This window comes from Lucilia sericata, unplaced genomic scaffold (genome assembly GCF_015586225.1).
Source record: "Lucilia sericata isolate MDLA Ls3-8-SP2 unplaced genomic scaffold, ASM1558622v1 Contig000064F_arrow, whole genome shotgun sequence".
Lineage (NCBI taxonomy): Eukaryota > Metazoa > Arthropoda > Insecta > Diptera > Calliphoridae > Lucilia > Lucilia sericata.
Window position 1 is genome coordinate 587974 of NW_023994099.1, and position 27228 is coordinate 615201.

Below are 27228 nucleotides of genomic sequence, written 5' to 3' on the forward strand. Positions count from 1 at the left end.
ATTTCTTTCAATTTTTTTTTAATTAATAAATTTCTTAATTTAAATTTCTATGACTTCTGGGCACATAACCTATTGTAAGCAGAGTTTTTTTATTGAAGTAAAAAATATTTGTTCACAAAAATACAATATTACTTGATACATATAAGTTAAGTTTAAACAAGTACAATTATTAAAAACATAACTTCAACAGGTTGCTCTGGAATCTGATACCTTATTACACACCATGTGTCATCGCGTATTAAAACGCACTCGGCTTTTCGCTTCCATATAAAATAGTTATTACGGTTTAATTTTTCAAATGATGTTTTAATATCCCGAGCCATTTTGCTTTCTGGGCCCATAACCTGTTGGCGCAGTATAATAAACTTATTCCTTTTTGATTAAATAATAAAAACTTCTTTATTGAACAAATTATTCTTGGGAAGTAAAATAAAAATTAAGTTTTATAAAAACTACATTTTCTAAGAACATTTGATTAAAATTATAAACATATAAACAAGTAAGAATTTAGTTAAAGTAAAATCGGTTCTTCAACAATATTTGCTTCCAAAATCCCACTTTCTGATCTCTCGGATTCCGTTTTTATTTAAAGTCGCTGCAAATTTAAAAACTAAACGTAGTTGAAAACATAGCCGGCTTACAGTCGATTTTAAACCGCCGCCGACATATTTAGTGTCAGTCGCCGCCGCCCTTAACATTTGTCGGCGCAGGGCTCTGATAATATGTCAAAGTTTGTGTTTTTGGAAAAACAATAGTTTGTGAAAAAATTGTCGGTGTTTTATTATTTTAAGAGTTTATTAGAAAGTTTAACTTCTAACGCTATTATTATTACATATTAGACATAACAGTGCTTCCACAAGTAAGTTCTGTTGTAGATATTTGGTTAATTTGTAAAAAACAGCAGCAGATCCCTAGGTGGTTTTATAATTGGGTGCTACGTCATTTCCCACTATTCGTTCTGTTTTATTTGTGTTTTTGTTTGATAAAGCATGTACTAAAAATGTTACTGCAGTAACAACTTACGTCCAATTTGCTTTTTAATAGACCTGCATATGTAAATTTTTAAAGAGTTTAATAAAAAAAAATTGCAATGGTATGTTGGTATTGTATACATAGACCTTAAAATCGTATACAAAATATTCTATTGAAATCTAAATAATACACACACAAATATATATTTACTTATGATTAAACAATTTTTGCGTAAAATACAAGTTTCCCTAACATGCAAAATATAAAATTTGCTTTTGCATAAAAAACAAAACATTTGCCACTTCGTAGTGTTGATAGCTAGGAACCTTAATTTGGTACAATTTATTTTTATAAAATGTACTTTTCCTATTAAATATTATTGATGATATCTGTAAATTTCTACCGATATATAAAAAAAAGTCGTTTCGAGAAAAATGGCTTTTTTTAAATAACTTAAACAAATCAACGGATTTAAAAGATTAAACAAGATTCAGATAATAGAAGTTGAGGTTAATATGTTTCTCATCTTAATTAAAATTTAATTTTTTGTATCTTTTTGTTTACAACAAAAAATCGATCTTATACCCAAAATAATAGACATACATTCATATTTAAAATTATATAAAAGACTATATGAAGAATCCTTGCTTGTAGCCATCGGTTCAAAAAACACTAATTTTAGATTATGTCAGTCTTGCAGTAAACGTCCGATATGTACATAAAACAGCAATACGTGTAGAATAGTGTTCCGAAGAATAGCCATTTAAAGAATATCATGTAGGAATATTGAACACGAGAACAAAAAAATATTTTTTGAAAGGGGCCTCAGACTGAAACGATTGCAAATTTTGATCTCAGTACAATATTAAAAAATTGTGCAATCAGTTTGAGCTGATTATAGGAAAAATAATTTTAAAATTTATTTGGAATATTTTTGCTAATATTGAAGCACCTGTGCAGAAAATGAATAAAAGATGTCTAGGTACCTAAAATTAGGTACTTTTAATATATTCATGGAGCAAAACAAAGACCATTAAAATCAGATTAATTTAAGGGTACATTTTTACGTAATTGTGTCTTCGTGAATTACGACGATTAACGAAGAAGGCAGAACTGCATACCTACTTATGTATATTTTAAAATATTAATTGTAGAACAAACATATACATATGTACGTACGCATGTTCATATTATTAGATGGTATTTATATAAACGTACTAAATTTTGTACATTTGTATTAAGAGATCCATCATTGGTGTTTAGATTTGTGATTGATCATGATGATTTGACAATTTCAACAAGTTCTGTTTAATCGCGTGCTTTTTTATTTTGTATATAAACATTTATTGTCATAAACAAAAATATGTTTAATATCCAATAAGTAAAATAAATTGCAAAGACTTTGTAAACCAGCAGCAAATGAGCAAAAATTTGAATTCTGTTCTATATGTATACTAAAAATTCTTATATATTTATTGTACAAGAATAAAAAATCGGTTCCCAATGTTAATCGATTAAAATATAATAACGGTAAAAAGTTGTTGATTCAAATAAGCACCGCGGCGCACAGAGAAGTACTTATAAAAGGAAGAAAAATAAAGCAGGCTATGGATATAAAACTATGGGTAAATTTATCAACAAAAGGTTAAGATTGTATAAGATGATCTACATATCGTCATCTAAAACGCAAACGGCCCTACAGGAGAAACAAAAAACTTTTTAAATACAAACATTTTTATTAGTGAAACTTATAATTTGTTATGATAGTTGACAATGGCCTATATAAAAATGGATAAATTGGACTTTTAACCTTTAATGTTAAATGTTTTTGGGTCTTTTGTTTTTTATCAATAAAATCCCAAATTTTGGTGAGAGGGGACCCATTTTTTGTGTGAACATTTGTTTTGATGCAGTACTTTAGAATCAACTATAAAATCAACTAAAAATTTTTGGTTAGTTAGGGCCGTTTGCGTTTCAGGTGACGATATACAAGTCGAGTGTTATTGGAGCCGATTGTGGGCTTTGGCTGGGATTCTGCAATTGAATGAATAAATAATATAAAAAAATAAAATATATTTTGAGCGATGCGATGTATTTTAGATGAAAATTTACTGAAGAGGATAACACTTAGGAGCCATACTTTTGTTTTAAGATTTTTGAAAATCTTTGACAAAATTTCTCAAGTACCTTATCGAGTGTAACATGCAGCTTTTTTGTGTTTTAGTATTCGTATTTTGATTTCCTTTTCAACAGACTTGTGAGTAGTGCACTAAATTTTACTTATAGGTACATACTTATATTTATTCAGACTGTTTGAAAGAGCTCTAGTAAGATCGAAGTAATTGGGTCGGTAAATGTTCCATGATGAACTAACAGGGTGTAGGCGATATCTAAAACCGTATTGGATTGTAAGAAAGCTTTAACTGAATATCTTCCCAGAGGTAAGGATTACATCATATGGCTACCAAGCCACTCGGGAGTAGTCGGCAACGAAAGGACGAATGTAATAGCTTTAAAGGGAAGGGAGCTCAAGGTAGTTAACCTGATGAACGCAAAATCTTTCGCTGCAACAAAAGCTGAATTCAAAATATGTGTGAGAGAATCCCGTAAGGACTCTTGGAATAATGAAACGGTGGGTAGAACCACAAAGATCCTCATTCCCCGACAACCGGTTCTACGTACCGGAATGACCCGAATTATTCGGCCAAGGGCTGCCAACCCCAGCAACAACAATACAAAAAATAACAAAGATCCTATGGGGTGACCCTGATGAGAGCAAGATGAGAAATCTCCTTAAAATGAGCAAGTCTGAGGTTAGTATGATGATACGTATTCTGAGTGGATTATGAGCACAACTATCTAAAATTGGACGTACGGATTCAGTCAGTAGAGCACTTTCATTGCACTGTCAGGAGCACTTTCTTTGCACTGTCAGGCATTCGTCGAAGTTAGTTCGTTAGTTAGTCATCGGGGGAATATTTTGGTTATTCAGATAACGGACAATTAGGGGTTTCCCTTCCAGTCCACTTTCTTTCTTTGATCTTTTTGGGTGGAAATTAGTATTCTTTCTCATTCTCATCTTTCTCTTTTCTTCTGTCTTCTTTTAATTTTTCCTTGTAAAGGGAATCACAATGGACCTTTGGGTCTCCGAGTGGATGTATACCTTTGTATACAACCCTTTTAAACTAAACTATGTTTTATTTTCTTGTTTTTTTTTTACATCGGCAGATGTGTATGATATTTAGTAAGTGTCGGTCCACGATTTCTCATAGCAGCCATACAAGTGGCTACTAGGAAAACGAATTAAACAGCAATTAATATGTTGAGTAGGTAGTAATCGTGATCAAATTTGGAGAAAGTTACCTTTTGTATTCAAACGGCGGACATCGAGCTTTATTTGATCCTAGCCTCATATAAGGTACCCTGCAGAAAGCTATTTCAATGCTTATAAATGCCTTAACCGTTATGTCAATACACACATACTCGGGTATGTTTTTCATTTTTGAAGTGATATATCTCGAGATCTATATATCGTATCGGCTTGAAATTTGGACTATGATTTCAGAGTAATGTTTTCTATTCATTTTCCAAAAATTTGTTTAATATATATATTTCAAACCGATTTATGACCGGTTTTCTATTTTTACCTCGGGTATTAATGCCCAACATTCCCCGGTATGTATACAAATTATATGTCAGTTGTCGACAAAAATTAAGTTTCATTTTAAAGTTTATGTTTTGTTATTAGAATTATATGTATATATTCTTGTATCTTATGAAAAAAATTTACCTATACAACAAATTTAGTTTCAAATATAGAGTCATGTGTCTTTATTCATAAATTTGAATGTGGAATATTAGTGGACCTTGTAACATTAACAAATATGGGCCGATTTTGATGAAATAATTATTTTTTATTGTATATGGCTTAGTAAAGTAAAATTATGCTGATTATAATAATTTTATTCTCATATAAACAAAAATATTTAAGTTTAAATTTAAAAATTTTAATTTTTGACAATGACTTAGCAATCTTTTGTTTTGCAAAAAAGTTCCCTACGTACGAAAGCAAAAACAATTTCTTTAATGCTATTTGATTATATACACCTTAATAAATAATATATAAAAAGTTTTGTTCAATTATCTTTCCCGGTCACTGAATAATAGCTTCTTGAAATCAAAATTTTGCAATGTCAAATTCTGTATAATGTACATTATACGTTATGAAGGCGTTTTTCTTTAGGTTGTTTGCATATGATATTTTTGGTAATAGGAAATCAATAAGAAAACTTTAAAAAAAATTGCTAAAATTTTATGGTTTATGATTAAAAACTATTTAATTTATATATGCAGACGTTTTATTAAATTAATTTTAATAATTATCTGAATTATACACTAGAAATGTATAAAAATATGAAATAGCCATATAAATTGTATGACATACCCGGGTATGTTGGGTATTGATGTACGTAATTTTTCTCGGTTATAGACAAGACGGTTAAATATATCAGTACAGCTTGGAAATTTTATATACACAAAACTTAAATGAACTTAAATAGCTGCACTAATTTTATGAGTATCGGTCCATATTTGGCCATAGCTTCTATATAAAGTACCCTTAAGAAATTAACTTTAACATAAACAAGTTTTATGGAACCCCAAATCTATTTACAAAATTGTATAAGGATAGTGCATTGTTTGACCCCACCCCAAAAACTTTAAAACTTATAACTGGCTTAAAATAACAGTATAGCGATGCAATTCGACATAAACAAGTTTTATAGGAACCAAAATTTCTCTATTAACTGATCTCTAATTTACGCTATTCTCAATATCGTCCCTCTTCAAGAAAATCAGTTCATTGTTAAAATTTACTTATTTCGCCTTATTTGAAAAAAATGTATACCATGAGTTCTTAGTCATTGAAGATGACTTTGTACGTTGATGTACAAAATGTTTGATATTTCTCTTTACAATACTTATTAATGCGTTTATAATATTAAATTGTGAAGAATTCGCACTATTTCTTTATATATATATTTTTTTTTGAGAATATACATATATTTGCTACCATAACAAAAGTACATATTTAAAGTTACAATAATGGCATTTTTATTTTAAAATGTGCATTTGAAGTTATACTATCATTCTGCATTATGCATTAAAATCTCAATGTGGACTTGTTTGCGTACTACGCTAACGAGTTACTCAATAAAAGCTGTAAAAATTGTTTTGTACAAATACTTTCAAAATTAGTGATCTAAAAGTTATTCCAGTTAAAACTCAAATTGCGATATTTTCCTTTCAACACAGATACTGATATTTGTTTTCCATTAAATATTGATCAAATGTTTTCAATTAATTCTCTTAAATAAAAATCATTTTGTTGTCAGCTGTAAATTGTGTTATTTTTGTATATCCTTCTCTACGATTTTTCCTTAAATAACCTTTTATGGATTGAAATACATTTATATTTAACAAAAATTAATGCTGGAATTTGTTTACACCACAAATTTAGAACTATAATTTCAGTTTCCGGTTAAATTTATGATTAGCTATTTAATAAAAATTGATCTAATAAGAGCGAGTTTCTTACCAATCAGTAGAGTCCGACCGAACTCAAAATTTCGTTCGGTACCGAACACCGAACGCGAACTTCGGTAAATATGAAAGTTCGGCCGAACCCGAACTTTGTTCGGTTTTCAAAGTTCGGTGAACACGAACTTTTTTTTAAATGAAAAATAATACTTTTTTATTTTTGGTTTTTAAACGATTTATTGACAATGATATATAATTATCTGTAAGAGCACGCTGAGAAAAAACATGGTTGTGATAACCATGTTCTAAAAGTAATATGTTGATTAGAATTATGATTGTAGTCTAAACATATTATCGTTATTGTAACAATTTTAAAATATCATATGATTAAATACCGTCAAAATATTTCATCATGGTTTTTTTGTATTTATCATAATATTGTTATACATGATATTATGATCCAATGTGATCAAAATTTCGTTTTAAATATGTATCGAAATCAAAATGAATTTTATCGAATCAGTAAAATAAGTTTTTAAAAAAATAAAAAAATATATATACAATACTTAACACAATTAAAAAAATTTAAGCCTGTTATGAACGTTAGTAATTTTCTATGGAGGCCATGTCCAAATTTAAACCGATTTTGTCCATTTTGAATACCAATCAAACTGCAACAATAGTTTAGGTCCTATCGTTCTTTCAAGAAACTGACTGAGAATAAGAACCTAGAAAATTTTGATGTTACAAATGAAATCAAAGATTTATAATCGAAACTAGATAATTCAAATTAAATGTTTCACTTTTCTTAGCTTTTTAATCAGTTTCTGGTTAACAGTTTTTCAAATCAGCCGAAAAAACGAACGGTTAAAAAGGCGTTTTGTACCTATGTATATCCGAAATTTATTGTACAGCCAGGATGTATGATGTATTCTGTAAACAGATTTTCAGCATTTTTAAAACTTTTTGATGATATAAAAATATGATAAAAAAAAAACATTTTATAAAAAGTTCGGCGTTCGGTGTTCGGCGAAATTTTGACCGAACCTCACTTTTTACCGAACTCCGAACCCGTACCCGAACGTTCGGTCGGACACTACCAATCAGTTAAATGTGGCTTAACTTGCTGTTAGATTAAACTCAACGGATTTTAACAGGTGATTTTATTTTTTAAATTTTTTCGTTATCTGATCCTTTATCCTTTTTAAAGGACTTTAAATTATTAAGAATATAAAATGTATTAAAATATTTCCATCCATTAGTTCTGGGTGTCAAATGAAAGAAGACAATATCTGGAAATTAAAACAATTTTTGTTTATCTTTTCAGGACGAAAATGTGTAAATAAAGTACATACGTTGAAAAATTAATACTTTCATATCCTTGAGAATTTCTAATATATTTTTCTCAAAAAAATATTTTTTTTAAATTATTTTTCAGTTTAAAAATAAAAGCAAAATACTGTCTGTCTGTTGAAATCAATTTTCTAAAGACCCCATATATCATGGGGATCCATAACTAATTTAGCTGTAGGAGTGATGAGTATGTGCTTAAGAATATATTTATTTACGAAAAATATGTACATATATTAGAAATTCTGAAAGATGAAATTTTCAAAGGATATTATTTAACATTTTTTGTGTTGAAAAATATTCCAGATATTGCCCTCTTTCATTTGATACCAATATAAACGAAAATTATTCAGTAGATAAATTTTAATAAATTTGTATATCCTTTAAAAAGGAGAAAATATCATAAAAACTGATCTGTTTTAATCAAATATGTATATATGTATGTATCTGTATCATGAGTATAAGGTCTCATTCAAGTCTAACAAAAAAATATGAAATTGTATCAAGGAGTATTACATCAAATCCGAAGAAATACAACTAGACCCGATGGAGGTCTACACATAATAATTTAATTTATATATTAATTTGTGTTAATGAAAAACTTTTAAAATATATAAAATTATTTAATTTTTGTGATTTTATTAGTTACGCATTTATTCTAAAGCAACATTAATGCATTTATTATTTTATTAAAACTACGTATTTACTTATATGTACGTACATATTTAAGCAATAGTAATCTTACAAAATAAGGGAAAAACTTTACTGCAAGTTTTTTAAATATTTATTTAAAAAACGTTTCTTTTTCTGTCAAATAAATAAATAATATTAAACAAATAAAATTTGTTTAATATGTATAGTATATTTTTGTATAGTATATACGATTTAAAATGCCATCATGACATTGCAGATTTTTATTCCTCTACTTAAGTAATAAGGTATCAAGCGAGATAATAAAGTTTTCGTTTTCAACATTTTGGTATTTCATTCTTTTTTTAACAGAAAAGTTTTGGGTTATTTCGTGTTTACGAACAGGTATTTACGAATGAAATCATTTCTGTTGTATGGCTTTGTTGAAATAGTTGTGTATTATCGCCGGAAGCGTTTAAATGTACATATGTACGGGAAAAATATTTATTTTTTTAACATTAGTTTTGTGTTCCGATACAATTTAATATAAGACAAGTTTTTTATAGTACTTGTACAATCCAATATAGCATACAACATTTATAAAATATAAAACATTTTTGTAAAAGTGATTTTATTGTGATATACTGCCGGGAATATTTTTAAGATATATCGCAAATATTTGAAAATCTTGTACTGATAACGATCATAAGAATTTTCTACGTATGGATCAATGGCTAAAACCCCCTTTCAATATTTAACTTATAATTAGATTTAGTTGTCTTTAGTGAACTTTGATCGCACAATTTTAGTTGGAATATTGTGCCATTTATTCTAGCATTCGTAAAATTAAATAATATGTTGGTTGATAACAATAGCAATCAATCACTAATACAATAATTATAAAGCATTTGCTATAAATGAGACCAACCATTTCAAATTGTAAAATTATAAACAAACAAATAAAAAAAGAACACAAAGTAGTTGTAAAGAAAAACATACAGAATGCCACAGAGTATAGAACATAACAGAGAGACAACTAATTTCCCTTACCCAACAAATTCAAATCAACATCTCTATCCTCATCTTAGTAATGGATTTTACAACAATAATGTCGGTAGCAATAATGTACGTGTTGCTAGACTTCATTGTGGATTTTCAAGTTCTCATATGGATACTGAAGGTATGTTTTTTATTTTACACTTCTTTAGCCGGCATACAAATAAATACTGTCATCACAGGGTTTTTTTCCGTTATGATATTTAGAATTAAAAATGTATATTCATGGAATATTTAATATAACAATGACAATTAAAAATTACATCTTAGAAACAGTCTGCATAATATGTATACACTATTAAATTTCATATAAAATAGGTATTTAGTATAGATTCGTTTTAAATTTAAGTTAGATAAACACTAAAACAAATGATAAAATTACTTAGTTATTTAGTCTATAAACAGATTGTGAGTAAACCCTTTACTTCTCATTAAAATAATAATCTATTAATAAAAGCCCAGATATTTAGATAGAATCAAACTCTTTTCTCGTATTTGATTCCATTCATATGTATGTATGTACATATGTATGTATGTACATACATATGTATGTATGTATGTATGTATGTATGTATGTATGTATGTATGTATGTATGTATGTATGTATGTATGTATGTATGTATGTATGTATGTATGTATGTATGTATGTATGTATGTATGTATGTATGTATGTATGTATGTATGTATGTATGTATGTATGTATGTATGTTTGTATACGCACATATATTTGGCTCCGAACTAGTTAAAAATATACAAGTACCAGTATGTCTACGTGAGCGTGACATTGCATTTTATTATTATAAAAACTTGTGTGCTTTTTTTTTTTTTTGATAACATATCCAATCTTTCTACTTTACTCTCTCAATTCTCAATTCACTTCGCATAATTTGGGAAAATACCGTCTAAACAACATTCATACTGCGAAAGAGAATCGGTCGGAATGAGTTTGCTTTTTGAGTGGCAAATTTTGTTTGTTTATTTAAGCAATTTTAATTATTGAAAACTGATAAGCAAGCAACAACTAACAAAACGACCAATCAACTCATCAACAAACTGTCTGATGGATGAGAATACTCAAATGAATTTGCTAGTAATATTTATTAGTTTCTAATAATTGCTTTAATTTAATTAATATGAAATTTATCAGAGGATTAATCTGCACACGCAGCTTTTATTTGTGTACTTTATCATTTCTCTTTTTGTATATTGCTAATTTTTTATTGATAATAAATGATAGATAAATTTAATAAAAAAGTACCAAAAATATGAAATAATAATTGCTCAGTAACAAAAACTATTATAAACGATTGAACAAAAGAAAAGATTAACTATCTTTTAATAGTAATGTCTTTGGTTTTGCTTGGAAGGGGTGTGTACGTACGAGCCTCTACTTCCACTCGAAGACAATTGGGGTCTATTGTGATTTCTATAAAAGAAATACAAATTAAAAGAGAAAAAAATTATTTAAAGTAACCCAGCAAAAAAAGAACTTCCAAAGAAGCGAAAAAGAAGTAGAATTTACTCAATGGAAGTACTGAAAAAGACCTGAAGAAGTCATGATTTTAACACAGGCTTGTCATAGGAGGGATGCCCTTTTTATTTGATTCCAAATTCACTACATCTGAAGTAATTTTTATGCTCTTTTTTTGGAAGTTATTCGGAAGTGAAATTGTAGTATTATAGAAAACAACTAATTTGACTTAAATAATATTAACGTTAATTAGGGTAACAGACACATTTAATACAAAAACCCAATTATAACATTTTTTATCCCATAAAAATGTTAAAACAAAAAATATGTATATATTTCACATTGAAAAAGTAGAATTCGGAAGTCTTTAAAATTCAATTAGTTCCACATTTGAAGTGGTGATATTTGTTATTCTTTTGGAAGTATTAATTATAACATTTTTTATCCCATAAAAATGTTAAAACAAAAAATATGTATATCTTTCACATTGAAAAAGTAGAATTCGGAAGTCTTTAAAATTCAATTAGTTCCACATTTGAAGTGGTGATATTTGTTATTCTTTTGGAAGTATTTCGATTTATTTTTGCTGGAAACATAGAATATTTGAAATATGTTTAAAAAATATTTCAATTTCAAGTTTACCTCTGGCCTATTTTTAAATTTGAAATACATTTGAAAAATAATTTTGATATCTAACTTTCTTTTTGTTTGAAAAGGAATCCAAAAATGTTTTCAAAATTTATTATCAAAGGCAATGCACATTGGTTCAAATCATCACTTTTTCAGTGCGAAATTAAGATCGACAAAATAATGAAACTCTTTAAAGTTTAAGATGGAGCATAGGCATGAATATGTATATTAGAAAAAATTTTAACGAAAATTAAGCCTTTAGTGGTTATTAACACATTGTCTACAATTAAGATGACTTATATAACACAACTTTTTTCATTTTGGAAAGACTTGTCGGACTCTCGAAATTTTTTAGAACTAATTTCCAGCGTGAAGATCTTTGCTTCCAAGCAGCGGTTGCTACTGCCCGAAATAATAAATCAGTTTTAATACAAAATTTTTTTCTTCCTTCCTACTGCAATTTTCCATTTTCCAATTACGAAAATTCGGACCGTTAAATACAGTAATTCCTTGTAAACACCGTGGATAACAGGATGACAAAAACACATGTCTGATAAGGACATCATCCTTTGCGTAGTCCTTTAATCAAATTTGAAAATGCTTATAAGGTAGCACCCTAGAAAATATTAAATTACTCAAAATGCGCAATTTCGGATAGAGTGAAAGTAATTCACAACATTTCAAGTTGTTCATTTCTTCTTATTTCAGGTTTAACAAACGTTAACATATTCTTAAAAGCTTTCATGAAGTTAAAATTTTAAAATCAAATTTAATTTTTTCAAGGTTATTTTAAATACATATTGTCTTTTTCGAAGTGAAGGAATATTATTTCCAAACATTTACATGAATATATACAAGTAAAAAAGTATAGTCGCGCGTGGCCGACCATATGATACCCTACACCAGTTATGAATATTAAATGTGATTTATTTTTCATAATATTTTTGAATATGTATTACCTTGATTCCGATTTATTTAAGCAATTTATTGACGAAAAACTAATTTTCTTAAAGAGGATTTATATGGGGGATAGGAGCAAATGTGGACCGATCCCTATAAAATGGGCTGGATATATTTGTATTTATTAGGGTGATCGATTATTCGACATTTTCCAAAAACCGGTTTTCGAATAGTTCGAATAGTTGACATTTAAAAAAAACCGGTTGATATTTTTCAAATTCAGAAAAAACCGGTTAACCGGTTTTTCATTATAAATAAAAAAAAATATTTTAATTTGAAAAACTTAATGTTTATGTTTAAATTTGATTAATAAAACATGGCCAGAAACGATTTTTAACAGTTTAAAAGATTATAACTATAGATCTAGTCGTCTGATTTACATTATTTCATTAATATAAAAAAATTAGGAAAAAAGTGGGACACTTCTGTTAAACATAAGGTACTATGTAATCCTAGCTTATTTCAAAAGCCCTGTTTAGGACAACACTTTCATAAAATTTCAGCCGTAAATTAATTATTGTAAATTGAATATAATCTTAAGATTGATAAAATTTTATCAAACAGTTATCAATTTTACAAATAATTTTTTTTTAATTAATTAGGAAAATCAAAAAAGTTTAACCAAAGGAGCTTTAGAAAAATATACGCTAGTTCCTCGACTCAAATAATTTTAAAATTTAGCTGTATTATTATTTAATTAAAAATTTCATTTAAATAATCTTTGAATACAAAGCAAATAAAAGTATTCGAAACCGGTTTTTAAAAAGTGAAAAAACCGGGTTATTCGATATTCGAAAAATCAACATTAAGAAAAAACCGACACTGGTAAAGCAGAAAAAACCGGTTTTAAAACCGGTTGAAAAATCGAGTCGATCACCCTAGTATTTATATAATATTTGTCTGTGCTAAATTTCATTGCAATAACAGTGTTAATAAATTAATTGCGGATATTCAAGTCACTTTCTAAAGGGGGCTTTGTATGGGGGCTAGGGTCAAATGAAGTCCGATTATCAAGGCTTATACTTACTTGTGCGAACTTTCATCGAGATACATTTATATTATACATAATCATGAGCTCAAAAGCCCTTTTCGGGGGGTTCAGTTATATGGGGGCTAGGTGAAATAATGGACCGATTTTAACCATTTTCAATAGGCATCGTCCTTGGGTCAAAACAAACGCGTATTCTAAACTTCATCAAATTATCTTGCGACCTCTAAATCGACTCAGAAAGTGATTCTGGTATACTTTAAGGTGGGTATAGTACTAATATTTTAATTCGTTACAAACATCAGCACAAACGCATAATACCCTTCCCACTAAAGTGGTGTAGGGTATAATAAACTACTGACACCTACAGTGCTATCCATTTGACAGTTATTGAAAATTATTTACACACTTTCCAGAATTAACGTTTAAAAATAATGATAAAATATAGACTCTACAAAACAAATTTTTTAAATATTTTGAAATGATGACTTTTATTGCGGGCATAAGAACAGTGTTTAGCATTTCGCAAAAATGTATTGCGAATTTGAATATATTGGTGTATTGGTAATAGGATGATATCAAAAAATAAATTGTATTCATTGTTCCAAAATTTGAATTTCGCACAGGAAAACTGGTAGTTTGAACTATAGTGAAATGTATGAAATTTATATATTTATTGAAATACATACATACATACTCGTATGTATTTATATTATTTTAAAGGTTTTTGCATATCTTGGAAATATAATTTTAAATTTGACTACAATCACACGTATTATTTATAATTTTTGTAAATTCTATTAATACAATCTCGTAAATATCGAGATCAGACTAATCTAAAAACAAATCTATGAAAGAAAACATGAATTTATAAACATTTGGCACAAATAACAATGTCTAACTATTTTGTATAATTTTATATTATTTTTGTTTCTTCAGTCAGAAAATTAATTTAAAATTGTACTGTTCTATTTTTAAGGATGAAAATTATACCAACTTTGTCAAGAGGTATAAGTCTGAATTCGTTTTCACTAATCCCAGTGTTATTTCGTATGCTGATTCCGAATATGGAAATAAAAAATTCGTATCACCCACCAATTTTCCACATTTTCACCTTTTTGTACTTTTGACTGTATACTTGAGTCCCAAATGTGAAATTCTGTAATATAACAGAATTCTGTAATATTGGCCTTCTCTACATTTAGACTTATACTTTGAGTTATGGAAATGCATTCTGGAAAAAATGTGCACGATAGGGCCACGTTAACTGGAATGTGTATGCAATTATCGTTCCAATAAGATATAAAACACAAAAATTCTAAAAGTTATTACAAATTCCTCCGATCACAAAATACTTAACTGAGAAATATTAAATTTTTTTGCAAATTCAGACAACTGTATAAAAACTCCAGTTTCAAACTTTTAACAATTTTGTTAGGCAAACTTTAAAACTTTAGGAAGATTTTCATGTGACTTATGGACAATACAGAAGGGAATTAAAAAGTAAAGAAATTAGATCGATATCTCTCACAGATTAGCTGTACCTGCGATTTTAATTTCGAGGATTTCGGAGAAAACAATATTTTGGTAAAATTTTTGAAAAACAGGCTTTATTCTTTACTGTTATGCATTTCTTAATAATGTTGCGAAATTTTATTGAAACCATAGTGAAATATTAATTTATTTTCGATTAAAATGATCCGATTTAAATGAAACTTACGAAATATATAAAATGAAGTCCCATATTTAAGATGACATCGAAAAAATCGAAATTAACCCTTTAACGTATATTTATTTTTTTAATTATATAAAATGTCCGTAATATATCAATAAAATATTCGATACCATTTTGCGAGAAAATGGTAGGTGATAGAGAAAAACAGGATTCATATTCGGTTTTAGCAGTTTAAGCATTAAAATCTGTCGAATTTGTTTCAAAGGTTTTCACAAACCTTCATTTCGCGGTTGTATTATATAATAATAAAGCTTTAACTTTTTAACTAGTGTTTAAACTTTAACATTTTATTATAATATTGTATTTATTTTAATTAATGTTAATTATCTTTAAGATACTAAAATGGATGTCACATCCGATACCAGTAGTCGAACCCTGTCCCACTGCCAAAGTGTCTGTTCATATGGGTCCTCAACTATTGATGACCATGATGATCTAAATGCCAAAGATGATGACATGACATTTTGCATGTCAAACTATGCAAAGGAAGCTTTAAAAATGATGTTTATGATGCGTTCACACAATATGCTCACTGATGTGATACTTGAGGTAAAGCAAGAGCTGTTCCCTGCCCACAAAGTTGTTCTGTCGGCAGCATCGCCATATTTCAAAGCTATGTTTACTGGAGGTCTCAAGGAGACCGAAATGTCTCGTGTTCAATTACAAGGGGTTAGTACTGATTTGTATACAATTGCAAACAATGTAGTAAACAAAAATGTTGTTTTATGTTTGGCTCATATAAATGCATATTTATGTATTAACCTATAGTAAAATATATCTTACGTCTATAGGTGTGTCCGACAGCTATGGGTCGCATCATATATTTCATGTACACCGGTCATATACGAGTGACGGAGGTGACTGTTTGTCAACTGCTGCCAGCCGCAACTATGTTTCAAGTTCCAAATGTTATTGATGCTTGTTGTGCCTTTCTAGAACGACAACTGGATCCAACAAATGCGATAGGAATAGCAAGTTTTGCAGAACAACATGGATGCACAGAACTCCAGAAAAAGGCCAATCATTTTATAGAACGTCATTTTACGCAGGTATCTCAACCGAATATTTTCTTATTCTATTGGGCTTTAATTAAAGATATGAAAATTCAATTAAAGGTTTGCCAAGAGGAGGAGTTTTTGCAGTTATCAGCTTATCAATTGATCGCGTTGATTCGTCGTGATGAACTAAATGTCCAAGGTGAAAGAGAAGTTTATAATGCCGTCCTAAAGTGGGTGAAATTTGACGAGGAAAATCGTTATCCTAAAATGGAACATATTTTATGTTCGGTTCGTTGTCAATTTCTCACGCCTACATTCCTTCGTGAGCAAATGAAAAACTGTGATGTTTTGCGTAAAGTACCTGCTTGCCGTGAGTACTTGGCAAAGATTTTTAAAGACTTGACTCTACACAAACGGCCTGTTGTAAAGGAACGTAAACCAAATACTACACGTATGATATTTGTTGCCGGTGGATTTTTTCGTCAGTCTCTAGATATTTTAGAGGCCTATAATGTTGACGATAAAACATGGACAACATTACGCAGTTTGCGAATACCCCGGTCAGGTTTGGGCGCTGCCTTTCTAAAAGGAGTATTTTATGCTGTCGGTGGAAGAAACAATTCAATCGGCTCCTCTTATGACTCAGATTGGGTTGATCGTTACAATGCATTAACTGAACATTGGAGGCCGTGTGCACCGATGACTGTCCCTCGACACCGTGTTGGTGTTGCTGTTATGGATGAACTAATGTATGCAGTGGGTGGATCGGCTGGTTCTGAATACCATAACACAGTTGAATAGTAAGTATTTTCTCAAATCTGTACTATATACATATGTAACAAACATTTTTTTAGTTATGATCCAGAACTTGATCGTTGGTTTCCAGTTCAACCAATGCACGCTAAGCGGCTGGGGGTTGGTGTGGTTGTAGTAAATCGGCTTCTATATGCAGTAGGTGGCTTTAATGGTACTGAACGCCTGGCTTCTGTCGAACGCTATCATCCCGAAAATAATGCCTGGAGTTTCATTCCACCCATGACTTGTGGTCGCAGTGGTGCGGGTGTGGCAGCCATTAATCAATACATTTATGTAGTTGGTGGTTTTGATGGTACGCGACAATTGTCCTCCGTGGAACGCTTTGACACTGAAAACCAAGTTTGGGACCATGTAGCACCCATTAAAATTGCACGCAGTGCTCTGTCGTTAACATCGCTGGATGGAAAACTATATGCAATTGGAGGTTTTGATGGAACGAACTTTCTTTCAATAGTCGAAGTTTACGATCCAAAAACCAATACTTGGGAACAAGGTACTCCGCTTAGTTCGGGAAGGTCGGGTCATGCATCCGCCGTCATTTACCAACCATCATGTGTTAATAATTTCATGGATTGCATAGAAGATGATGGTCAGAAGCGTGATGGCAGTGGACCGGGCAGTAATGATAGTCGTACTGATGACAACTCAAGTGACCAACCCAGTGGAAGCCGTACGGACAGTTCATTAGGAGGAAGTTCATCGTTTGTTGGCTTTCAGACATCATTCGGAAGCAGTGGGTGTCGGAATTGCGAAAGTGAAGAAGTACCCACTTCAAAAGAAGAAATTTCCATAAGCAAGAAAAACGACTTTTTGATTAAACCACTGCCATTATTATCATCCGCAAAAGACATTCCTCATAGAAAACATCGCAGTCGTTTGTGTAGAAAAATTTGTAAAAATAGAAATGAAGAAGCAAGTTCAACTGCAGAGACACCGCCAGTTATGTCATATTTCGAGCAGCCATCATCGTCCTCACAATACGATATTGAAAATTCCAATACTTTTGTAAATTCTAACGTTAAAAACAATATTAATATCAATATGAATAAAAATCATACAAAGGCGCTGCCTTCTCCGAATGCCAAAAGAAAATGTCACCTGTCAGAATTCAGAACAAAGTGCCTTATCGAAGTCATACGAAAGTGTAATGCTCGTAATGTCGTACAAGAATATCTAAACTCATTACTGGAAAAACATTCAAAAAAATTTGGAACTTTATCATGATTGTTTTTATATTAATGTAACTATAGCATACAAATGTACATATAAGTTAATTACACACATACACATGCATTCATATTTCGTCACCTATAACCGAAAATCTCCTAACTGACTTCTTCTGAATAATTCCCTGATTCTAAAGCGTCTACTGAATAGTTTTAAACTGAATAACTGTATATTACATAGTTATAAACAACGCTCAGTATCTTAATAAGATCGTTTAAAATAATATGACAAATTGTCTGATTCACAATACATACATATATTCAAATCTTATAATCAGTATTTTGAGATTTAAACAATTATCATTATTTGAACTAATTAATATGTAAAGTATTTTTTGTCTTGTTTAATTTTGATTTGACATTGTTTTGTTCACTAAAACAGAAACAAGTTTTTAGTAAAAACATTAATTGAAACTTTAAGAAAAACTAGTTTCACTAAAAACAGATGCATGGGTAAGAAATTGCATTTCAGGTTCGTTATTAGTTTATTCTTAATAAAAAAAATATTAACATTTTTTAATGAACAAAATTAAAGGGTTTTGGATCAGAGGAATAAGAAATTTTCAGTTTAGGTAACGATTCGCACAAACAAACTATATTCCTATTAATATATCTGTTTATAATCAATATATACCTGAGTGTTCTCAAAGTCTGGTGGTATAGATAGAATAAAAAATATACATAGATTTTTAAGTAATTTACACTAAATAGTTCAGTATGTAATTAGAGAGACAACGTTGTACATACATATTTAATTTTACTGAATAAAAGCGCATTAAACATTCGCATAAAAATAATACATACATATAAATATTGCGTAAAATACACTGAATATTAATACTGCAGAAAATAAAGGCTCACTTAAATTATTCTACATTACATTGGACTTAAAACACAATAAACGCATTATGTTTTATAGTTGTTTTTCACTACTGATGTCTATTTAAAAATAAGCTTTTTAAGTAACAGTAAGTAAGATAAGAATAATATAGAGATTGTTTGTGTTTCCTAAATGACAAATTTAATTTAAATTAAAGAAATTATCTGGCCTGTCTCAGAATTCCATTACTATCGAAAATTAAATTATTTCCGAATAAACCACTTTCAGTTTTTAAAGTGGAATTGAAATTTGTATGCAATTAATGTTTTTTCTTAAAGTTTAAATAACAAGAACCGTTACTAAAATACGATTCTGGTTTTGATAAGCTAAACAGAATCAATTTTAAATAAAATCAATATAATTTTAATATTTTTGTGAACTAACTACATAATTCGGAATTTGGAGAAACTAAAATGTTTTTTCTTAAAGTTTAAATAACAAGAACCTTTGCTAAAATACGATTCCGGTTTTGAATAAAACAGCATCAATTTCTAATGAAATCAATATAATTTTATATACAAAATCGATCGGAATAATAACCCCTATTCTGCATATCAATTCGAATCGGAATTTTCTCCGTTTGGCAACTTTGGTATTCTGCATTTCGATTCAAAGCTCCGTCACTAAAATAATAACTTACAAAAACGTAGTTACGATCGTAATGCAGAATACACACAATCGTAAAGCTTTGAAATAAAATGCATTTCCTTCTTATAATACGGAAATGTGTGACAGACCTGTATATTCCAGAATGAAGGCAGTATAAAAGAATAATACACTATTTGTGTTAATATTATTTTAGTTTTTTTTTTGTTTTAATTTTTTGAAACATTTTTTTTGGAAATATGATATGTATTGCAGACCAAATGAGCATTTTTCTAAAAAATCAGAATAGAAGTAGCAATCTTTAAAGATTACTTAATTAATACGATTCATTTTTATAATAAATTTCATGTGGTTTAATGAATTTATTTTTAGCTGTTTATTGATCACAGACATTAAATAAATTTAACCAGGTGCCATAGGGCCTGTACTGAAGCGTATCACGATACTACATCTGATGATTAGTTTGCGGTGCTAATTAAAATGAACTGATGATGCGTAGTCAAAAGACATTAATGCAAAAATAAATAAATAAATGAAAATACAACTTATGAAAGAAATTAAAATCTAAATACTTGCTCATTTGCCGTATCATTATGTTTGGTGATTTATTTCCGAACGTACTGTGCATCAGATACAGTGAAGTGATGCATTTCCAAACAAGTCCATTATTAGGTTAGTTCTTGCAAATAAAAATTGTATACCTCTTTAATGTTGAATTACATTCGTTAGATCAAAATAAAAATCATTTCAATATTATAGCTGTATATTAGGGTGCCCCAAAATGAAAGTTGATGATGTTCCCTCGGAAAAGAAAATTTAGTTCATTCTATGATACTACAAATATCTCAAAAATTTTACGCTGACGTCAATATTTTATGGACTGAATCAAAGAATTAAAAGGTTCTTTTTTAATTTCACTTACTATTCATACATTAAATGGAAATGAAAAGTATGTAATGTATATATTTATTGTGTTGTACATATATATTAGTTTATTATTATTATTTTTTAATTAACATTTATGTATGTAATAACAATAGTAGAATATTAGTTTACAAACTTCTTTGTTTACGTGCTCGTGGTGGATTCCATGATACAGGTGTATTATCAGTTATTGAAACAATGTTTAAACCGCTCATTTGTAATCCCTTTATAGCAGACTGAAAAAAATAAACAAATTGACAATTACACTTTAATGTTTTATTTTTAAATATAGAATAGAGTTTTTCTAGTTTATTAAAATTTTTATTAGGTTGGAAATTATAATTTCAATTATTCCAATTATTCCGTTGACATGTAGTATAATTTTAAAAATGATCAAAATGTTTGATTATACCCTATGTTTTTTACAATGCTTCCTAAATATAAAGTTAAAATCAATTCATCATTTAAATGTGATAAAATAACGGTAAAAAAACATGAAATAAGTCATAATTTTAGTACTCATGGTTTAAATCTTAACTAAAAGAGAGACAATTTTTTATACGAATACCGTTTTTTTTATAAAATGTATTATAATTTTACTCTATAGAGTAAAACAATCCATGGTTAACTTTACAACAAAAATTCGCAACTACTTTTTTCGTAATATATACTAAAATTTCGTGTATAAAACGAAATACTATTTAATCAACCCCTTTTCTAATTTTACGAAAGTACGAAAACCTATTTTTTTTTTATATATTAAGAAACTTTGTTTTATTTTACAAAAAAATAATTTCGTTAAGGCAAGTTTTTTTTTTTGTTGGAATACCTTTTTTCGATCGTTGCGTAATTGAATGCGTAAACGTAATCGAAATGCAGAATAGGGGTGAATAAAAATGTTGGTTTATAATTAAATCTAAAGTATCTTTTAAACATAAAACAATTTGTTTTTTTAAACATACATATTTATGTCATTTAAAAAAAGTCGTAAAATAAACATATTTTTATTTAGCATTTTCCTAAATTATTTCGTACAATTTCGTATTTATTACGAAAGAATTTCGCGAGACCACGAAGCATTTCGTATAATGTACGACATTTTTGTGTATATTAGGCATGGATTATTTTCAGTGTACAAAAAAAGAGCGATTGATACCCAAACCAAATATATATATATTTTTTAATTTTAGCTTAATATCGTCACATGAAATGCAAACGCCCCTATCTCATATTTTTAAAATTTTACAGGAGAGCCCAAAAACGATTTAAATTGAAAAGTTTGTTTCTATGGTGATAATTTATTTTTATTCAATAAACAAACTGTTTAATAGTGAAACCTATCATATATTAAAATAGTTGATAATGGCGTATAAACAAATTTATAAATTGGACTTTTTTTAATTTATTTTCAAATAAACCTAGCCTATTGGCCATCATCGGTTACAAATTTCTACTTAAAAAAAGAATTTATACATAAAAAATATAATCATATAACAAATAATTAAAAATAAAAAAATAACTTATTTATAATAAAATAAATTATAAAATAATTTTGAAAAAAATATTAAAATTTGTACCGCCAAAATTTAAATCCTAACTCAAAACGCCAAAAGATTAATAATGGAAGTTCAACAAAGCCAACCAAGATAAACAATCTACACCTTTACCTGCAATATTTAATTGTTTTTATAGATAGGGCCTTTTGTTTTTTGTCAATAAAATAGTCGGAGAAGTCCAACTATTTTTGTGGACATTTATTTCTTTTGATGCAATACATTAGAATCAACAATAAAATCGATTTTCAATTTTTGGTTAGTTAGGGCCGTTTGCGTTTCAGGTGACGATATATAAAATAGGGTGTACTGTGTACCACTTTTTTGTAGGAATATCTCTCAAAAAACATTTTTTTAAGGCCCCTCAGTACCATTCAGCGATTGAAAATCTTGATCTCGGTACCATAAGCCTAAAAAATTTCATCATTTTAAGATTACGCGGAAAAAATTAATATTTTTGTTAGAGTATTATTGGTCTTCAAAGCGACTTTTAGTGCATTTAAGTGAAATATAAATTAATTAAAATGTCTAAAATTATTTTTTCCGTAATAAGCTTAAAATTGGGTAGTTTTTGGGCATTTTTAAAAAATAGTTGGCGAATAAAATCAATCAACACATTTATGTCTGTTGTAACTGTATTCCGTGTTCATTCGTATAAGGTCAAACTCAAGAGCACCACTATTTGGAGTTAGGGTTAATTTATGACATATTTCCATTTAAATATTTAATTTTAATTTCTTAATTTTAATTTTCACTTACCATTCTTCCCGGTCCTAAGCCACGAACTTTAACGCGAATGGTTTTCCATCCCAATTCAACAGCTTTCTATAGACAAAATTAAAAAAATATTATATTTAAATAACGTCATAGTATTGTGCTATGTTTGAACAACTTACACTTCCTATACTAATAGCTGTGGCCTGGGCAGCAATATTAGTGCCTTTTCGAGTATTTTTAAAACCTTCAATACCACAGGATCGAATTAGACGTGGAACACCTAATATTAAAATAAAAATTCTATATAAATAAAAGAGTAATGTTTATTCGTAATCGATAAACTCAGGAACTAAGGCACCTGATGGACAAAATTTCAAATATATGTTCCAGGGATCGTGAGAAGTGTTCCTGAAAGTTTTAAAACAGATGGCGCCGAAGTTTTAATTTTTTGTCAAGTACACCTTAACCGCTAAACCGATTAATTTATAATTTGATGGGTATATAGATTGTCAACATGGCTAATCATGGGCCTGCAACGCGGTCCGGGCCCCAACAGTAGTTTATAAATAAACTTATTTTTATTATTTTTTAAATATCAGTGTACAACAAAATTGAACATTTGTGAAAACAATAGATATGGCTAGTAACAGTTGAATGTATAGTTCAGAACAGAACAATGTTCTTACTCACTAACAAGGTGATATTTTTATATCATTGCACTAAATACAGTGATATCAAAATACAAGAGATTTTTGTGCCTTGGCTCTATTATTTATTATGAAAATGATGAACTCTTTTTTCAATCATATAAAATTTTATCACACAACAGATAGTTAATATCGGTATTTCAATTACGAGTATTCGGCATTGATTAGAGGAACAACTCATTTAGAAATTGTTTATAATTTAAGAAATTTGTATCGCATAATTGCATCCTTAGATGTTTTAGTTTACCACACTCTACTCACATTCTAATTTTAAAAAGAATTTTAAGGTTTAGGAACTCAAACTCCTTCTACGGCATAACCCCAAAGAACATACCTACATATCGTCACCTGAAACGCAAACGGCCCTAACTAACCAAAAATTAAAAATCGATTTTATTGTTGATTCTAATACATTGCATCAAAACAAATGTCCACACCAAAAACTGCTGCGACCATAATTATCGATTTTATTGACAAAAAACAAAAGGCCCTATCTACAAAAATATTTAAATATTAAAGATTAAAAGTCCAATTTATCCATTTTTATATACGCCATTGTCAACTATCATAAAAAATAATATGTTTTACTATTATTAGGTGACGATATGTATGTACATATCGCTCATTTACTACAAGACTCGCATAATCCAAAAAAGTTGTTTCGAGAAGAATGGCTATTTTAAACAATAGAATTAAAACTTAACTTTTTGTACAGTTAGTTTTAAGATTAGAAATTAAAGTGAAGTGAAAATGAACAGTCGCACAAGCGGGTGTTCGCAAAACAAAAATAATCGTAGTTTTTATTTACAAAATTAATTAATTATATTCAGTTTGTAGAAGTTAAAATATTTTTCATCTCAATTGAAATCTATATTTTATTTGTCTACTATTCGTGAAAACATGAGTTTTCGTACTTACGTTTGCAACAAAAAAATTAATAAATCTATACTTTAGTATGTCGCACGTTTCGTAGCCATCTGTTCAAAAAATTGAATTTTGGATTATGCCAATCTTGTAGTAAATGAACGATATACATGTATGTACATATATAAATATTAGTCGAATAATTTAAAAAGTGTTAACAGTAAATTAAGCTTTATTTGTTAATCAACAACCTATGGATACGTACCTTTACTATCAGTGAATGATATGATGGTATTGTTGGGGGATACACGCACATGAGCAACAGGAAGCTCATTGAATGGTAAACTATTGAAGAGCTGTGTAGAAGTTCCCGCATCTGGGAAAAATCGTTCCTTTCTAAAAGTAAAGAGTAGAATAAAGTTATATAAAACGTATATTTACATACATACATATATTTACTTACTTTCCCATTAAAGTGTCAATATCAATGGATTTTTCGCCGGCTGTGCCTTCGTCTTTAGCTGGCATTGAGGCCAACATTTCCTTGCGATCTTCAGCCTTTTTTAGAATAACGCTGGTATGCAGGGGTGCGAAACGTTGATTTTGAACAACATTACGGGTTGTTTTTAATACTATCTTGGATAATATGTTTTTCAAAGACATATTCATTTGGGACTTATTATAAATGGCAACAATTTAATTTATACTTGTCTACAGATCCCCACGATATGGACACAATTCAATTACATCACCAGTGATGGTATTTCAGGGATTTTTTAAAGGGATAAGTACATTTTAATAACTAACTTCTCGATGTTGTCACTGCCAACAGAACGTTATTGGATTTAGATATATATTTAGATATATATATTTTTCAACAGCTGAGCATCTTGAAAAGACTTTTGCAGTTAAATGTGAAAATATACACGATAGCTTAAAAAAAATATAATGTATTGCATTTTACGATACACTTTGGGACGAAAATTCGGCAATGAAAAAATATTTACCATCACTGTCACAAGAATCCACAGCTGATTACGGGATGTTTCATAAAAAATATATTTGAAGAGTTGGTGTTTTCACACACATATTAACATTAGTTGCACAGATAACCAGATAAGAAACCATTGACAGCAGTAAAAAAAGTAAATTCGAACCGTATGGTTTTGTTTACATTTTTTTTACCATTTTTGAGTTCCACCATTAGGTAAAATTTTAGAGCAAAAGAAAAAATAAAATGTATTAAAAAATCGATGAGTGTGTGAGATGAGCTGTATGATTGTTTTCATCGCTCGTTTGAAAAAAAATAGCAAAAAATGTAAACATCGAAGAAATTGTATGTGAAGAAGAATTGCAAAAAAATAAGATTAAAAAGAAAACAATTATTTTATTAAATATTTGCTTAGATTCTAATTAAAAGTGTACTGGATTTGTTTTTTAATTATTCCTTAATGTTCTTTCATTATAAAACACTTTTCAATACACTATCAACACCACAAACAAATTTTTTGACTTGCATGTACAGTAAAACCCGTTTATTTGATTTCAACGCATATTTTTTGAAGTTCGATATAAAAAAGGATAAATGTATAAAATATTATTCATGGGACTAAATAGTAATTCGTTTTAACCAAGAATTCTTTATAAAATATGTTTTTGTATCAAAATAGTTATCAAAATTCCGGTAATTAAGATGAGTTCGTAAAGAGCAAGAAAAAGTTATAAATGGGTTTGAAATTTGTTTTTTATATTTGAAAAAAATTAAGTGTAAGGTGAAGAGAGATGGAAATATATCTTTATATATTTGTCCGTCTTTTAAATCTCCCGTGGTTCATTTTACATTTTCTTTTGTTGATTTTTCGTAAAATTTTTTTTGTTTGCCTCCGCCATATTGCTAAAATCAGCTGATTCCAGTCTATGAGTAGTCTATGATTAGTTGTATTCGCGTACTTTCCAGTAAAAAATATCCAGTTACTTTATGATAGAATTTACTCTCAATCAAATAAATATCCAAAAAAGTACGCGAACTCAAATTTGTAAAAAATGCAAGTTTTTGTTTGTAAACAAAGATTAGTAATGCCCGTTTGCTGAAATCTCAATCGCTAACAAAACACCAAAAACAAACAAAATATGATTATTCTTATAAATGAAAGGATATTTAAAGTTAACAAATCATGTAGTATCATTTAAAATATATTTTTGTTTCAAAATTTCGTGTTACAAACATGTTATTAAAATAAAAATTTACACAAAATCGCTAAGAGAAAGACACTATATTATTTTAAAAACGCTACATGTCAATATTTATTATGATTTTTCACAACAAACAAACTCTTTTAAAAATTAATTTATGATAAATAGAATTAGAATAAATCTAATTACAAATAATTTTTTAATATTCGTGTGTTATTAATTTATATATTTATTTCTAAAAATGTAAAACTTACCAAATTTTCGTTTTCTTTGGTTTGTTTACATATTCACTAACCAACCAACAATTGTTACAAATTATTACAAATAGTTACAAATTATCGAGTACGTGAACAGACCTATTATATAGTGAATAATATATAATTTATTTATAATACCATTATTAAAACCATATTT

General features: G+C 28.7%; 2 protein-coding genes across 6 annotated transcripts; one reads left to right on the forward strand and one right to left on the reverse strand.

Moving 5' to 3' along the window:
* The first annotated feature begins 691 nt into the window (after positions 1–691).
* Positions 692–19268, forward strand: LOC119616261 (kelch-like ECH-associated protein 1B). 5 transcript variants are annotated; one of them, XM_037972594.1, is made up of 5 exons: positions 692–859; positions 15665–15999; positions 16122–16379; positions 16446–17128; positions 17183–19268. In XM_037972594.1, exons 2-5 carry the CDS (start codon positions 15673–15675, stop codon positions 18366–18368), a joined length of 2454 nt encoding a protein of 817 aa, XP_037828522.1. In that variant the 5' UTR covers positions 692–859; positions 15665–15672; the 3' UTR covers positions 18369–19268. The 5 variants fall into 5 exon arrangements, with proteins under 5 accessions (XP_037828522.1, XP_037828523.1, XP_037828519.1 ...); XM_037972595.1 differs by having other exon boundaries at positions 751–1093; positions 17183–19154; XM_037972591.1 differs by lacking the exon at positions 692–859 and adding an exon at positions 2226–2616.
* Positions 19269–20817: 1549 nt separating this feature from the next.
* On the reverse strand, positions 20818–25900 carry LOC119616263 (28S ribosomal protein S11, mitochondrial). Its single transcript, XM_037972596.1, has 6 exons — positions 25629–25900; positions 25085–25554; positions 24887–25017; positions 23230–23330; positions 23093–23158; positions 20818–21016 (listed from the first exon to the last, which is right to left on the reverse strand). The coding sequence occupies exons 2-6, from the start codon at positions 25288–25290 to the stop codon at positions 20909–20911; spliced, it is 612 nt and encodes a 203-aa protein (XP_037828524.1). The 5' UTR covers positions 25291–25554; positions 25629–25900; the 3' UTR covers positions 20818–20908.
* Positions 25901–27228: the final 1328 nt, after the last annotated feature.

Bases quoted from the DNA above. Each gene is read 5' to 3' on its own strand.
- LOC119616261 (XM_037972590.1), top strand. From the start codon at position 9,493: ATGCCACAGAGTATAGAACATAACAGAGAGACAACTAATTTCCCTTAC. The intron at 16,380-16,445 runs GTATCTCAACCG...ATTCAATTAAAG, and splicing joins TAGAACGTCATTTTACGCAG to GTTTGCCAAGAGGAGGAGTT. The intron at 17,129-17,182 runs GTAAGTATTTTC...ACATTTTTTTAG, and splicing joins TACCATAACACAGTTGAATA to TTATGATCCAGAACTTGATC.
- LOC119616263 (XM_037972596.1), bottom strand. From the start codon at position 25,290: ATGAATATGTCTTTGAAAAACATATTATCCAAGATAGTATTAAAAACA. The intron at 23,331-24,886 runs GTACGTATCCAT...TTTTAATATTAG, and splicing joins ATCATTCACTGATAGTAAAG to GTGTTCCACGTCTAATTCGA. The intron at 23,159-23,229 runs GTAAGTTGTTCA...TTTTGTCTATAG, and splicing joins CAGCTATTAGTATAGGAAGT to AAAGCTGTTGAATTGGGATG.